General features: G+C 37.7%; 2 protein-coding genes across 6 annotated transcripts in view; one reads left to right on the top strand and one right to left on the bottom strand.

Moving 5' to 3' along the window:
- Positions 1 to 4,055, top strand: part of Fbxl5 (F-box and leucine rich repeat protein 5) — a 38,346-nt gene extending 34,291 nt beyond the window's left edge. The window contains exon 11 of the mRNA XM_021210521.2: positions 3,273 to 4,055. Within this exon, the coding sequence (XP_021066180.1) occupies positions 3,273 to 3,349 (77 nt within the window). The 3' untranslated portion in view covers positions 3,350 to 4,055. The remainder of the gene's footprint in view (positions 1 to 3,272) is intronic.
- A 2,919-nt stretch (positions 4,056 to 6,974) lies between these two features.
- Cc2d2a (coiled-coil and C2 domain containing 2A) overlaps positions 6,975 to 16,304 on the bottom strand; it is a 78,806-nt gene continuing 69,476 nt past the window's right edge. For 4 of the 5 annotated variants that reach the window (XM_029545243.1, XM_029545246.1, XM_029545244.1 and 1 more), the window contains 6 exons: positions 14,803 to 14,916; positions 12,969 to 13,103; positions 12,203 to 12,325; positions 10,805 to 10,863; positions 8,655 to 8,832; positions 7,034 to 7,281 (listed from right to left, as the gene is read on the bottom strand). In XM_029545243.1, coding sequence (XP_029401103.1) covers positions 7,093 to 7,281; positions 8,655 to 8,832; positions 10,805 to 10,863; positions 12,203 to 12,325; positions 12,969 to 13,103; positions 14,803 to 14,916 — 798 coding nt within the window. In that variant the 3' untranslated portion in view covers positions 7,034 to 7,092. Of the gene's footprint in view, positions 7,282 to 8,654; positions 8,833 to 10,804; positions 10,864 to 12,202; positions 12,326 to 12,968; positions 13,104 to 14,802; positions 14,917 to 16,304 lie in introns of all 5 variants that reach the window. The other variant, XM_029545245.1, reaches the window with a different exon arrangement.

Genomic DNA, 16,304 nt, shown 5'->3' with positions numbered 1-16,304 from the left:
TTATTTCTGAAAGTAGTCGTAATCTAGTCCATGGTTAATTCGGAGTAATGAGGATGCATACAGATTGGAAAGTAACATTTAATTTAAAGTATATTTTGTTAAAAGAAAAAAATCTATATAATTATCACATTGTTAGTAAAAGAACTTTTTGTTTGTTTGTTTTTAGTTTTTTTTCGAGACAGGGTTTCTCTGTGTAGCCCTGGCTGTCCTGGAACTCACTTTGTACACCAGGCTGGCCTCAAACTCAGAAATCCGCCTGCCTCTGCCTCCCAAGTGCTGGGATTAAAGCCGTGCGCCACCACCGCCCAGCTAGTAAATGAACTTAATGCTAATAAACATTACTTATAGACTAGCTAGTAAACAAAAAGAGAACACGGTCCGCCTCCTGAGTACTGGCAGAGACATTGGGAAAGATGTAGCCAGCAGCTGTTCTAGTGCTCTGTTGAGCAAGATGCTGTACTAAGCTCTGATGCCAAACACACATTCTGATTCTTCATAATTTTTAAATTGTTCCTTGGTTTGGATAAGTGAGGTGTCTTAGCTGTAATCTTTACACAAATCTTTATCACTAATGTAGTTGTTGTATGGCATAGTTTAGAGCTCTGAAGAATATTTGAACAATGTAGTGAATAACTTTGTTGTGCTGCTTTGCATTTCAGTTTGTGCGTAATTTAGCAGTTAAGGTAGATTAGCTCATAGTTCTGAAGGTGACAGTCTCAGATGATTTGCTCTCTTATGTTTCTAATTTAAGTTAAAAAGGAATTAAAGGTAAGTGAAGGTAAGTGCAGACATATAGCATGAGCAGTATATACTTAAAACGAAGAAAAACATGTCATTTTATAAATAGAATTAACTTTGTAGCTTTCTTCATCTAAATATATAAAAAGGATTCTTTGTTTTAACACTTATGACATTTTACTCTTTAATTTTCTATATTCTTACTATAATTTAGCCTGATACAGAATAATTGTTTGACTCCCTTTTTCAACAGTGAGGCAGAAATTTGCTAACAAGTCAATTATGCATAGGGCAGTGTGCTTTGACTTGTGTCATGTGGGAGAATAGCATCCTTGACCAGATGTGTCAGTGAGCCCTTTAGGGGTTTTATTTCCCCTAAAAAACAGTTGTACACTTTTCCTTGTTGCCTCTGGCTTTGGCTGTTTTCCTAGGCCACTGTGGAATTCAGTATAGTATTCCTTCTTTACCTTTCTGTCACTAAAAATAAAGGACATGTGTGTAGGCAGGGTATATGGAGTTGTAATTACAAGTTCAGCTACTTGGGAAGCTGAGATACGAAGATGAACCTAGACCTTTGCAGCCAGCATGGAAGACAGAAGATCTTGTCTCTTAAAACATAGAGACAAGCAAACAAAAATGTGTGTTTTTATTGTATAAATGTAGACATATGTGGTTTTTTATTTGGAAAATTAAAATGTTCACATTTTCAGCAGTTGCTGAGAATAGAATTATGTGCTGATAAATGATAGTTAGGTACATTGTGTTAAGATTTAGCAGTGATTAGATTAAGGCTCAAGGGGTGGGTAGAGATGGTGTGAGGCAGTGCTTGGGTTTTACAGAAAGGTATCAGGTGTTTGATGTAGAAGCAGTAGTATGTGATGGGTGGAGCCAAGCTTAGCAGTGGATGGGTGAGGATTGACTGGTTTGTAGGGAAGCTGGGAATATGTACAAGGAAAACTGGGCTAAAGACTGACAGTGGGAGAAGAATGTTAAGGTTTACGGTTCTTTACCAAGGTATTTCGAACAACTACAAAGATATACTAAATCTTTAATTTTAACTTTATGTCCTATTTTATCCAGAAAATGATGCTTTATATGGCATTATAAATTTTAAATATTTGCATATAACAATTTAAAATGGAAGATTTTGATTTTTTTATTAAGTAAAGATTGGCCTGTAGTACTCCAGTTGTATAGGGTACTTTTAAAACCTATAAACATGTATCATCTGTGTCAGCAGTCTGAAATCTGAGTTCAATCTTTTTAAGTTTACACTATTGCCCATTTCATGTATTGTATGTCATGCCCATATCCCTTATTTGAAGCTAATCCCAGACATGTCAGTCTTCATAATCAATTGCAATTCTACATATAAATAAAACCCAGTGTTTTTCTTAAAGATAGTTTGTCATTTATATAGTGAAATATATAAACATTATATTTCAGTGACTTTATCCTAAGGAATTCTTCATTTTTTTTTTTCCATATGTGCTCTCTTGGGATAAAAAGAAATGTACTTCTGGTGATACATGTAGTCTAAAGTATCCTAATTACTGTGTCTGGGTGTTAGCATAGTCCCCTTCTTCTATCATACTCCTATAAAGCAGTTGGATGCAAATGTATTCTCAGTTAGGCTGGGAAGCACAGAAGGGCAGTGAGATGTTAAGTTCATTAGATACAGTCTGTAGAGATGGCTGCTCCATGTCTTCTCATTTTGTTTTGTTCTTGTGTATCACACTTGCAAGCTCTGGTTTCCTGGTAGAAGTGTAAAGAGCTGCTCCTTACTAATTCAGTGCACCAGCTACATTGAGTCTTCAAAACGCTAGGAAAGTCATTTTACTCAGAACATTCTCTAACTTTGTGACATTTTTGTTACTTTTCTAATTTGTAGTTGTGTTCCTGAATAAACCTAGATCTTTTATTTGGTGTCTGGGTAGTATAGTACAGCTGTAAAATTCCAGTTACTCCATACGTGGTTTATTATAGTAAGTGAATCACAGTTTTATGTTCTAGATGTATAATTAAACACTTGTTTTGCATTCAGTTTTGGGATAAATTCATCTAAAGCTATCTTTTGTTTCTGTTCAGAGGTCTACAAATGATCAGAGTATGGAATATTCATTGAGGATGTGTTATATAATACATTGTTTTAAACTTTGAATATGACATTTATTCTAATTATTCATTGCTGTATTCTTTAGTTGACACAGTTCAGATAGGTTTTATTTTTTGTTTTAATCATGTTTCTAGGAAGAATGCTCAAAGAAGTCTTGTTTCTGTAGATTGTCTCCTTTTTCCCTTGGGTTCTAAGATTCTTGGGAAATTTTATTACGTTTCTTCCATGGAGGATATTTTCAATGGAATTGGACAGCCATTAGCAATTTGTGTTTGAATTTTTAATGCATGTGCTGTAAGATTTTACTTGTGTGATGTCAATGAAGTGCAAGTAAAACACAGATAGAGTTATAGGCAGAACTGTTTGTGCATGATCTCCAAGAAGGTCCTCCCCTCACGTGTTGTTTACTTTCATACAGGTCCTCATGCTGACACCGCCAGTGGATGCCAGAATTTGCAGTGTGGTTTTCGAGCCTGCTGCCGCTCTGGCGAATGACCCTTGACTTCTGACCTTTGTCTACTTCATTTAGCTGAGCAGGCTTCCTTTCATGCACTTTACTTGTAGCACATTTCTTGTGTTAACAACCCATTTTGGGTGTGTCTTGTTTGGCCCCATTTCTTACAGTCTCAGAAATTTAATTTAGCAGTGAACTGTACAATGTTGTTTACCCTTGCAAAATATATTTTTGTTTTAGAAAAGGATTAGGATTTTTTGTTAGGGTGAGAACAGTCTTTCTGGTTTCTTTTAAATGAAATGCTTTAAAAATATCACTAATACCATGCTATTTAAAGTATTTTTAGATTATTTGCATTTTAGTCAAGGGGGTTATTGGTTCTCTTATGTGTAAACACTGTACCAAGTTTTTCAGATTCTTTCAAATCCACATTTCTGAAGTTTTATTTTCAAAGATTGGACATTTTAGAAATGAATCTCTTTTCCCCTAATGTTTTCTTTATTTGAACAATTCTTGGGGGCCAATTCAAACACACTTAGAAGCGAGATTCTTTAAGATTATAGAATAACTTGGCCTCTTGGTGCTGGCTCAGTGAGCCAGCAGAGCAGCAGTCTGTTTCTGTTTGCTGTGGACACCTGCTTCCACTGCTGTCCCTAAACTGTTGAATTCCAGAAGGATTCTTAAAAATTCCACAACTGTTTGAAGAAATGTATAAATAAAATCTACTTTGAGAATTTTACCAAGCAATATTTTTTGTGTTGTGATTTTATTTAAATCTCAAACTTTGTAAGTTGACCAAATGTTTTGTGTTTTGGGTGTCCATGAAATTATGATCCTGACACATTTAACAGTTTTAGATACTAAATATCACTGAGTTAAATTTTCTTTTAAAGTTAATTATAATATTTGCCATGAGGAGAAAATAGTGTCTCTCACCCCCCCCCCCTTCTCCTTCAAAGCTGTGGGGGGAGGAGGAAGTAATCCTGAGTCAGCTTCTTTGTGGCTTTAAGTATTTTCTGCCTGTTTGGAAAGGACCAGAGCTGGGAAGACAACTGCAAGGAGCAGGGTTCAGTTCAGGCTAGTGGAAACTGTTCAGTGAGTCTGAAGATAAAGCAGGAAGTATCTAATGGGAACATGGAGGATTCTGGAACATTTTGCACCTCACCTGACAGGAATGAAACTCTGGTGCATCTCCTGACATTCTCTTCGAAGTAGTACCCTGCTGCCAGGTGTTTTCAGTTTGAAGAGTGAATTACTGTTACCATTTGAAAATAAAATTGAACCCTAAAAATTTGGCATAGGGCTGAGCATATGTAAAAGCAGGTAATCTTAACATTATGAGTTTGTTACCCTTGTGATGAAGTCATTAAGTCTTTGTGGACACTAAAATTAGCTTCTTCTAGTAAGTATGTACAGGAAGAAAAACAATATCTCATTCTCTGTGAGACTGTGGAAAGAAACAGAGTATAAAGTCAAGTCAAAAGTTTCAACCTTTTGTAAGATCTACTGTATTTACTGTGTTTCTATCTCTCACAGTATATAATTCTTTTTTGTAAAGTTGATAGCATGTACCATTTTGAGAAAACAAACTGAAAATTTCCTAGGAATGAGTCTAATGTAAATGTCTACTTCACTTTCCCATTATCAACTTGAAATTACATAGTTAACAATGGTCTTGGGTCATCAAGATACAACAAAAGCCTATCCCTTAGGCAATCAGGAAACACTGATTATAGGGAGATTCTTCCTGTGGTCTTGGGTATTAGCTTTAATAATTTTGAATAGCTGGTTTACTGAAATTGTAAGTAATGGGAGCTTTTTTAATGTATATTTTTTCTTGTTTTTCATACTTAATATAAGGGGATAGTTTAACATGACAATATATACTCGGTTTCAATTTACTTGAGATTTTGTGATTGATACTCCTGATACTCTGATACTCCTGAGTTATTACTTACTAAAATCTATATTCCATCTTTGCTACCCTAGACCCTGGTTGGGGTGGGGGTTGGGACGGGGCGTGGGGCGGAGCTGCTCTTTTCTGGCTCTTACATGGTTGATACTGTCTTCTACAGCTCTCAAACCTGCATCTTCTTCCTTTACCAGCAATAGCTATTCTTCACAACTTCTTCCTGCTGATTTGGGGCAACGAATTTTTTAAAGGGGTCGGGAGGAGTAAGAAAATTAAAAAAATTGGTTAGACTTAAGAAAACTAGGTTTAGAATCTGCTATCTAGTCTCTGTATGCTTAGAATGCTTGGGGCTTGACTGAAGTTTTGACTGGGTCCCTCTTACAGGCTGGACGAACCAAGTCCATCAGGAATCAGCAGCTGTTTCTGAAGCTGTTCTGGAAGCAAGTCTCTGGAAATAGCATCAGGAGGCAGGGAGCAGAACAGTCAGTCATTTCAGCATCCCTAGGATGAATATTGCCAGAACTGTATATTCTGAGTCTTACAACCAAAATCAAAATTCTAGTACTATTAAGGTATTTGTATAGATTGTGCAAGGTGCACGGGTCATTAAGGATGAATTTTTGCTCCTTGTTTGAGCAGGTGAAAGACAACTATCCTTTTATGGGTTAATTTGGTCAATACCCAATTGTAATAGATCTTCATTCATGCCATGTGACAGATGGCATGATGAATATTAAGGATTCCATAACTAACAAGATTTATTGTCTATTTTTAGCCAAAGGTTTTTTTTTGGGGGGGGGGTGGTTTTGGTTTGGGTTTGGGTTTTTTTTTCGAGACAGGGTTTCTCTGTGCAGTCCTGGCTGTCCTGGAACTCACTCTGTAGACCAGGCTGGCCTCGAACTCTCTTTTTTATCTGAGTGTAGGAGGCAAGTGATTTGTCTTTCTCTCCCTTCTTAGCAGCTTGTCTCTTTGCATAGCAGGGGTTCCCCGTACCTCCAAGCTCAGACTCTGCAGCAACCCAGAACACAAGAAATGGAGCAGGCCTGAAGTTAATATGACAGAAGAAAGGGCTTTGGACCCTTCCCAAGTGATATATGTTAGGGGAAGAGCCTGAAGATCTTGCCTAAAGACAGAAAAGAATTCCCTCCCACTCTGCTGTGGGTGTGTTTGCATGTGCAGGGAGGAGTGGGGTGGGGGTGTTTCGTGGTGCATGCACCTAAGAGGGGGTTTGGGGTTGTATTAAAAACCAGTAAAAAGTCACAGTAAAAACCTCGTAGAAGCTCTACCTTCATGACCTAATTGCCTCTTCAAAACTTTTATCTTCAAATACTTCATACTAGGGATGAAAGACTCGGTTTGAGTTTCAAGGGGCAAGGGTGTAAGGTACGACATGGATTTTCAGTCATAGCCATGCCTTATTTGTTTTCCTTTTTAAATCCCTTTTGACATAAAAATATATGTTCACCCTAGCACTATTATTATTTTCAAGGCTGTGCCAGTGTGTAAGTGCTTGCCTTGTTTTTTGTAAAGTACCATTAATTTTATGAGATCACCCAGCATTTGCAAAATTCAGTGCTGCAGAGTTGTTCTTAGTTCCTCTAGACAAGTTGCAAAGAGTTAGCATACTAGGTCCTGGAGTTGTCATTCTGCTGGAAAGAAGGAAGTGAAGGGTACACTCCAGGCAAGCAAGTGCCAAAGGCTGGAGGACAGTGCTCACAGACAGGTAGTGTCACAAGGAGACAGACCAAAACAGCTTTATACAGATGATAATTTTATTTCATAACTTCAAAATAATATTTTCTTTTGATTCCGTTATAATTTAAAATGTACATACCAATACTCTTTAGGTGATATAAAAAGCATATTGAAAAATTACCTGTTCCGTACAAGAGAAGCAACATAGATCCAAACAGACAAAACATTTTTGGGATAAGGGTGGATATACACAGCTAAAGCAAACTCAACATTAGGAAGGTCAATGTTATGTACTCCAGTGCTATACACAGCTTCAACCAAAGGCTTCACTTCAGAATAAGGCATGTGAAGAGGAAATCCAGAGAACTGAGGAGAAAGAAAGAACATATTTGTACTCATGAGTAAAGTTTGAAGAAAAATAATTATTTCTTATGTAAATAACATAATTCTTAATATTAAGCCTTGAAGATCATGAGGTTGTTTCTGTTAACAAAAAAATGAAGATTTAGTATTTTTGTTTTAGCTGTAAGCATATTAATAGTGTGACCAGTCATTTACTGTTCTCTCTTAGCCCTAAGTATGCACATGGCCCATGTACTTCCAGAGACCAGGTGAAGCTAACCAGTGCATTCTACCCCAGGCACAAAAATTAGTTTACAGGTCTGGGCATGTAGTCATATTGAGTATCTGGATTCTTGCTTGCTACAGCCAGTGATACAGTTGCAGTGACTTGCTTTGGGCAGTGTGGCCAAATACATTCTTGGACTAGTTCTAGCATTTGTTTTTACGAATGAAGCATGCCTGATGATGTCACCACATGGAGGTCAAAGTGGGAAGACCCGCAGAGAACTGGAACACTGCTCAAGTATACTATGACAACTAAACACATTTTGATGATTAGTTAACTGCATTTTATTCAGTGACTCATCCATTTTGGCTTTCATATTGTGTATTATACTGTGCTAATTATGAAATTCCCTTTTTTATTACCTAGTCGTCCATAACCTATAGGATGAACCAACAGGTAGTAGACAGCACACATGGTTTATTAGAATTTTGTTTTTGTTTTTGTTTTTCGAGACAGGGTTTCTCTGTATAGCCCTGGCTGTCCAGAAACTCACTTTATAGACCAGACTGGCCTCGAACTCAGAAATACACCTGCCTCTGCCTCCCATGTGCTGGGATTAAAGGTGTGCGCCACCACGCCTGGCTTGGTTCATTAGAACTTTTAATGAAAAAGCCATCACTATAAAATCATACCCTTAGCCTGGTGGTGGTGGTGGTGGTGGTGGCCCATGCCTTTCATGCCAGCACTCAGGAGATATAGGCAGGAGGACCTCTGTTAGTTTAAGGACAGTCTTGTCTACAGAGTTCCAGGACAGCCAGAGCTACACAAGAGAAACCCTGTCTTGAAAAACAAAAAACAAAACAAATAATACCCTCAAAACTTAACCAAAAGTGTTTATTTTTACTTGTATGTATAGTTGAGTTTAATACTTTAGCCATGTGTTTTTTATTTATTAGGATAGGATACATTTCATAGACAGTGTTATTTTTCATAGAGTTTTATTGAGTTTTAAAATGCTTTGTCACATTTCTTTTTTGGTGTATGGTACTTCACCTCACATATGTGCTTCATGAGTTTGTGTATGTAGTTTGATTCCCCCAAGTTATTAATGAGTAACTTGCAGTTTTAGAATGAGAAGAAGCACTGGTCATTTTGTCACACGTGTGCTTACCCTGTAGTCCCCCAGCTGCTTCAATAGCTCTGCCCTGTGGTCGTCTTCTATATCTTCTCCTTGACTTCTTTCCAGCAGAGGCAAGAAGTGACGCAGGGTGGAGGTACAGTACCTGTTCCACCGGGTTAGGTGGCGTGGCCTCCAGTCCATGATTTTTTCTTTTAGTATTTTTTCAATCCTATTCATAAAAAAGATTTATTTATTTATTTATTTGTTATTTAATATTTCCCAGGTTGAAAATGTAAAATTTGTATGCAGTATGGGGTTCCAATGAATGCTTGAATGCATTTTTTGCTGGTGGTGTTCTTCTAGGCAGATTAGCAGCTACTTATGGGTGATCCTTGTTCTTTATATGCATTACAACCAGAAACAACATAGGAAAAACAGGAATACAATGCTTATGATGACACAGGGCTAGCTAAATTCAATACATTCTGTAAGACATTTTTCTAAAACATTTTATCTTTCTATTCATAGGTGATGTAATAAGCAGATAAATTAGACCCAGGCATAAGGTTTTTATTGTGTTGGGAATCTTTACTATCCATAAAGCTTTTAATGTCTTATACCAATTTTTGTAACCTAGTTACTTACAATAGTTGTTTTTAGATGGCTCAGAGGGTAAGAGCACCCTACACTCTACACTGCTCTTCCAAAGGTGTAGAGTTCAGGTCCCAGCAACCACATGGTGGCTCACAACCATCATTAACAAGATCTGACTCCCTCTTCTGGAGTGTCTGAAGACAGCTACAGTGTACTTACATATAATAAATAAATCTTTTAAAAAAATGCCAATTTTCATTGCATTGAGTTTATAGGATATGAAGTATAAACAAAGAATGAGGGAAATCTACCATTTGCTAACCATTATTAGCCATAGTGCTGGTTGTCTTTTATACATTTTAAATGATAACCAACAATAATGCTTTGTTGTAGGGGTTATTACAGTTTTACAGATGATAAGTTTGCACTAGGATAAGTGACTTGAGCAAGGCAAGGACAGAGGCATTCAAGTTAAACACTTGCTGATCACTAAAGCCAGCTTAAGCTCAGGCTGAGAGACCCTCCCAGCTTCCCATTGCTCAGAAGCCATAGCTCCACTGTCTTAGCACTGAATATGTAATCTTTGGGTTTATGATGGACTGAGTAAGAGATGATGGATTGACAGTCAAACCCTTTAAAAATGAAGGAATCAATGAGTCCATCAATAGCATGCTGAAGCCGTTAGATGAGACTCAGGATTGTAGTAGATTGGTTCCTCTAGAGCAGCAGTTCTCAACCTATGGGTTGTGACCCCTTTGGGGATTGACGCTTTAACAGGTCACCTAAGACCACCGGAAAACAATTACATTATGATTCATAACAGCAAAAGTACTGTTATGAAGTAGCAATCAAAATAATTTTATGGTTGGGGTCCCAGCATGAGAAATTATTAAAGGGTCGCCGCACTAGGAAGGCTGAGAACCACTATAGATGGAGATCCCACACAAAGGCTTTATGGAGAAATTGGGAATAAACTGGTGCTCCTAGCAATAGTGTCTCAACTATGTCTCTAATCTTGTTTAATTTGACAAATTGTTCTTCAGACAATGTGATTCAATGGGAATGAAGCACACACAGACTTTGAACCTGGAGTGGCCTGTCTGGTGTTGGAAGCCCACTTTAACATGTAACAAGCATGTGGACCACTCTGAACCTCATTTCCCATATTTGTGAAATGGAGAGTAAGTTCAATTGTACAGCATTAGTGGACCTACAAAGCCTCACAGGCTTTAACCAGCCTTCTCTGTGGGCTCGCTTCACAAACTGATGAAGTCCTGCACACCACTAACTGGACCTAAGGCATATTTAAGCCGAGGATTGTTATGTGTGCAACAAGATGCATAATTACAGCATGTTAAGCTTTAACCTGAGTTAGTCTTTGGAGAACTACATGTTACTAATGTTCACCTCTGCCTGTTTGTCATGCAACATGTGACACTTCCTTCATTTGAGCCATGGGATTTAGACATCACATCTGGACTTCCTGTCGGCAGACATAAAGTCTTAACTTCCCCTCATCATTTTCTATTGATCCAAGCTGAGAATCTAAAGTTGGTTTCTGTGCTGCTAGCAGTGAGTCGCCTGTGGACTCATGGGTATTTTGTTACCTGTCCTGTAGTTCAGCAGCTGCTGCTTTGTCTGTGTGTTGATAAATTAGCTCTCCAGGCTATAAAAGAGAAAGTTTAGTAAGCACCTACATTTAATTTGAATAGGCATTTCTTGCATTGTTAAATTTATTTTAGATTCCACAGGAGTCAGAGAAAGCACTTAGTGTAGTTCTAGATGGTTGGAAGCTGCCTTGTGTGTGTTGGCGCTGAACCTAAGTCCTCTGCAAGAGGAGCAAATACAATTAACCTACAAGCTATTATTTCTGTCCTCCCCCCTTTAAGTACTGAAATTTGAGGCTGAATAGGGAAAATACAGTGTAAGATGCCAAGGAATGTAGAACCAAGGGTAAAGGACGTGTTATAAATTACAGTGCTCTGTAATTCCTTCTCAGTTGCATTTCCCTTAACTTTTGCCCACACAAGTAACCGTAACTGAAGTTCTGTTCAGATCATCTCTGATTCAGCTAAGGTTGTGGACTCACTGTTGCCAAGCCCTTCACAAGCAATGGGCATCAGTACATGGCCATAAACAAACCCTGCGTAGTCTACACTGTAGTTAGTGAAGATAGCGGGACCTAAATGCACTGTTTGAGTTTTACTACAGAATGGTATTCCTAGGAAGCCAACATATTTTGCATGTTTTCTAAATTTGAGACTTATTTTTATGTACACCCACCTTTCCTTTTCTCCCTTTACATTGTATTAGGCCTAATAGCTTACTTTTACCGTTTTAAGATTCATTAAGGCAATTATTTGATTACTGCAAAGTATTATGCCATGTAGTATAATTTGGCCCCTACTGATGTAATTCTTAAGGTATTTCAGATCAAATTCCTATGAAAACTCATATATTTACCACCTTGTCACAGGTGAACATTTCTCGTGGGCAGGGTAAAACTGGTTTGAAAGGTTTGTGCCTTGGTAAAAGGGTATGTTATATTACAAACTTAGTTTTTTGTATGTGTGTATCCAAACATATTTAATAAATAATATCTGTGCTTACAAATTGGAATTTATTTGTCAGACTCTGAAGTTAATCTTATGAGTGGGTTGGACCTGTAGTTTGATTTCATCTTTTGCAGTTAAGAAATTAATTTAGTGACTTAACATTATAAAAGTTTAGCTGTATTTTTATAATTCTGTTTAAGTCATATAGTTCCTATATTAAAACTTTTAAATATGTCTAAAATATATATACCAGTTTTTCATATTTCTGAATGTATGGTTCTTCATGTAAATTTGTCTCATTAGAAAACTAATGTTTTAAATCTTATGTGTAAATTTAGTAAGCTAAATAACCAGGAGTAGAATTGAGGACCAACAAATAAGTAGTAGTTACTTTGTGTAAAGATTTCATATATCTTTTTTCACAGTTGTGTATTAATAGAAGAGTTATACCTGAACACTGGATAGGCCGGGATATGGAAGGCTTCGTGAAAAAAAAGATTTCCATAGTTTGGGCTTTGTGACATCAAAATTTATCCTTAGTGGCGAATCATGGTGTTGAATATTAAACCAAATCTAAAAAAAGTATGTTAGGAGATATATATTAGCAGATATATACACAGATGTGTGTCTGTGTATGATATAGGGAGAGGCAGTGAATTGGGCAAAGATTCACACAGGCTACAGTTTCCCCTTAAATTTTAAGCTTCTATGAATTTTATAATCAGTTATATATAATCAGTTATTCTTGGTTGTTTTTTTCACATACACATATGTGCACGCATATGCACACACACACACACACACACACACACACACACACACACACACACACACAATGTACTTTTAAAAAAGGGAAACCCAATATTCTCTGTTAAGAAATTTGTTTTGACAGAAGGAACTGAGCATTATAAGCTGTGTAAGCACTGTTGTGGACAAGACAGAGCTACTATAGAAATTAGATCCTGAGTCTAAATACTTTGGTTTTTTAAAAAAAATTTCTGTACTCTTCTGAAGGTCAAGTGACTAATTAAATCAAGTTTAATCTAGGACTAAAGTGGATACTTTTACCAATTCTGCCAACTTATTTATATTTATATAAATGTTAGTTTAAATACTCAGATTTATACAGTCTTTACCTATGTAAAATACACAAATAAATTGGTTAACCTAAAAAAAAAACAAACAACCATATTTAAGAGAAAATGGTAATACTCACATTATCAGGACCAATTAAACAGCCTACACTTTTCAAAGGGCAAAATGCATCAAATTGTCCGTAACAATGTCCACTGCAGGGATTCCATATTAAATAATAGTTTTTCTCCCAAGTTAGCACATAGGCAGTTGGACCCTGAAAATAAATAGCTATTAAAATACTTTCCAATTAATTACAAAATAAGTTCATAGTAGTTTATAGAATTATTTTTAAAAACGATCGTTTTACCTGTGTGCACGTGTGTGTGTGTGTGTGTGTGTGTGTGTGTGTGTGTCCGCGTGCGTGCACGCACGCGCGTGTGCATGTGTGTGCATGTGTGTACATGTGTGGTGCATGTGTATCTGCCTGAGGAGTTACCAGGAGGGCGACTGATCCCCCTGGAGCATGGTCTGTTGGCTGTGAGTTCTACAACATGGCTGCTGAGAATTGAACTGTGTCCTCTGTGAGAGCAGTAAGTATCCGTAACTGTGGATCCACCTCTCCAGCCCCCAGAACAACTCCATTTAGAAACCTGCTTTCTGAGCTGAAGAGGTCTGCAACCCTATAGGTGGAACAACAATATGAACTAACCAGCAACCCCAGAGCTTGTGTCTCTAGCTGCATATGTAGCAGAAGATGGACTAGTCAGCCATCACTGGGAAGAGAGGCCCCTTGGTCTTGCAAACTTTATATGCCCCAGTACAGGGGAATGCCAGGGCCAAGAAGTGGGGGTGGGTGGGTAGGGGAGCAGGGGCGGGGGATGGTATAGGGGACTTTGGGAATAGCATTTTAAATGTAAATGAAGTAAATACCTAATAAAAATTGGAAAAATATATATTTACTATCTCAGAAAACTATAAATGAATACATGAACATTTAAAAAAAAAAAAAGAAACCTGCTTTCTAAATTTGATGTCTAATGGATTAAAAACAGAAATAAGTTTTAAAAAATCTTGGCTTTGATACTAATACACTGCAGCTATCAAAGCTAGTGCTGAGTTACCCAGTCAGTGTAAGTGAAGGCTTGCTGAGGAACTCTTGTTCGTGGGTCTCTTTCCAGGGCCAGTAAAGTGGCTGCTTATGCCAAAATACTTTCTCAGTTCCAAATGAAGTCCTTTGATACACACAGACAGGTACAGGGATTACACAGATTTGGAACCAAACTATTGAGATGAAGGACGTTTACTTCCTATTCGGAGTAGCCATATATCAGTGAGCATTCATTTATGGCTGATGTATGATTTCACCTGGTGTTCACACCAAACCTTGGAGTTGTGACATAATTTGTTGAGAGTCACAGAAGCTAGAACACAAGCCCATGCCTTCCTTGTTTGCCTTGCCTTGTCCTTGTCCTTGTACTAGGTGGTAACTCAAGGGCCACGAACCCCAAGGATTCCAGAGCATCATGGCTTCTTCTCTTTTAGAAGAGCCGCTACATCCACATGTTGACAAAACAGCAGAACAGAATTGCCAACATTCCTTCTAATGTGTTTAACTGGTGTGTTCCCCACATTCTCCCAGATTAGCAGCAGTGAAAGAAATAGGGTCAATGGAGAGAGTTCCCTACACCCCATAGTGTGATATTACCAAGGGCTGAGACTGGGAAATATGGATGAAGTACAGTACATATTAAAAGGACCACTGAATAGGGACTGTCGGCGGTATAATGTTCAGGTTTGCCAAAATAGTATAGGGCTTTGAGTATGCTGTTAATGGATACCACCACTCCATGTAGTATCCATTGTAATTCAGCCTGCCTGTTGTGTCTCTGCCACTTCCATAGCAATTCAAATGCCATGAAAATCATCTAGACAGATAACCTCACTTTTGTTACTAGCACCCTAAGTGGCCGTACCTCAGGAATCGCACTGCCCATCACCAGCCATGCCTTCTTACCCAGGAACAGAAAGTAATTGCATAGCAGTACTGCATGTTCTTCTTCATCGCCTGCCAGGAGGTCAAGGAATTGCTGTAAGGGAGAAAAGAAAAAACACCAAAAAAAACAAAAAAACAAAAAAACAAACAACAAAAAAAAACTGTTACAGCGACTATTTCATTCTGGATTGACCATGCAGGATTTTATTTGCTTTGTGATTCAGATTGGTCCAACACTTGCTATGTAGCCCAGGCTGGCCATGAACTGGTAATTATCTCACCCCAGTCCCCTTCCCCAAGTACTAGGATTAAAGGCATGCAAGTTCCATCACATTAGGATCGCAAGCAAGATGTAGTGTGTGAGTTGAGATTAGTGCCTCAAAGTTTTTCAAACTTTTCTTAATTTTGTTTCTATGCCAACTCTTTAGAGGACATCATGCTTTCTTTAACATTGATGTTGCTGGTGTGCGTATCCACAATCGATTGGAATGCGTAGAAGCAGTAACTTCTCATGTTCTCACTTTGATGTGTATCTGAGGGCTTAACAATTTTAAGTGCATTACGTTGATGGATTGTTTTAAGTGCATTACGTTGATGGATTTATCCCAGAGCAGTGTTTTGAGGGCTGTGCTCTCCTTACCCAGCCTTGCAGATGAGGAGGTGGAGGCAAAGATGAGGTAGTACCACCTCTGAGGTGGACATCTAATCCAGCTCTGTTCTGCTATTCTTGTCTTTATTTCCATGTATCCTCTGGAGAAAGAGATCCCTCCTGGCTCTAAAATCTGTATGTCTAAAAATATCTAGACTTACATTGCCAACATGCAACTGGGAGCAAAAAAGTTAAAGTATGCCTACATTTTTTTTTTTTCAATTTAGGACATTTCATCAAAGAAAAAAAATGTATGTGTTAAATTTTATAGAGACGTCGGACAACCTGAAATCCAGAATCATATTAAACACCTGTGGTGCTATAGGCTTGCTCTGCTGTATATCACCCATGGTCCATGAGTCAGTCCAATGTATGTGGTAGTGAGTAAGAAATATACACTGAATATATTTGATATGGTATACCTTAGGAAGCCCACAAATTAAGATACATAATTTCTTATTGTAGCATGAGTTTTAGACCGTTTCTAAACAAAGTGATATTATTAATGGTTTACTAGGTCAGTTCAGAATTAAGATAGGTGAAATGTTAATTTAAGTCTCTGTGTACATCTTCAAAATACTTTTGTGTGTGGGGGGTGGGGGTTACTGAGGATCAACCTGTATCCTTGCACCTGCTGCTAGGCAAACGCTTACTACTGAATTATATCCCCAGTCCTATTTTCTTTAACTTCTGAAGTTTGACAGAATTGAACCAGAATGAAAACGATTTCAGAATTTAGCTCATCCTGCTAACAGATGGCCAAGTAGGTTTTATAATAACTCATGAATGATGCAGTTGAAGATTATGCAAGCCATTTAGCTAATGTGCAGTTA

Source organism: Mus pahari, chromosome 13 (assembly GCF_900095145.1).
Source record: "Mus pahari chromosome 13, PAHARI_EIJ_v1.1, whole genome shotgun sequence".
Lineage (NCBI taxonomy): Eukaryota > Metazoa > Chordata > Mammalia > Rodentia > Muridae > Mus > Mus pahari.
The sequence above is the reverse complement of the archived record's forward strand: the minus strand, read 5'-3'. Positions and strand labels throughout refer to the sequence as shown.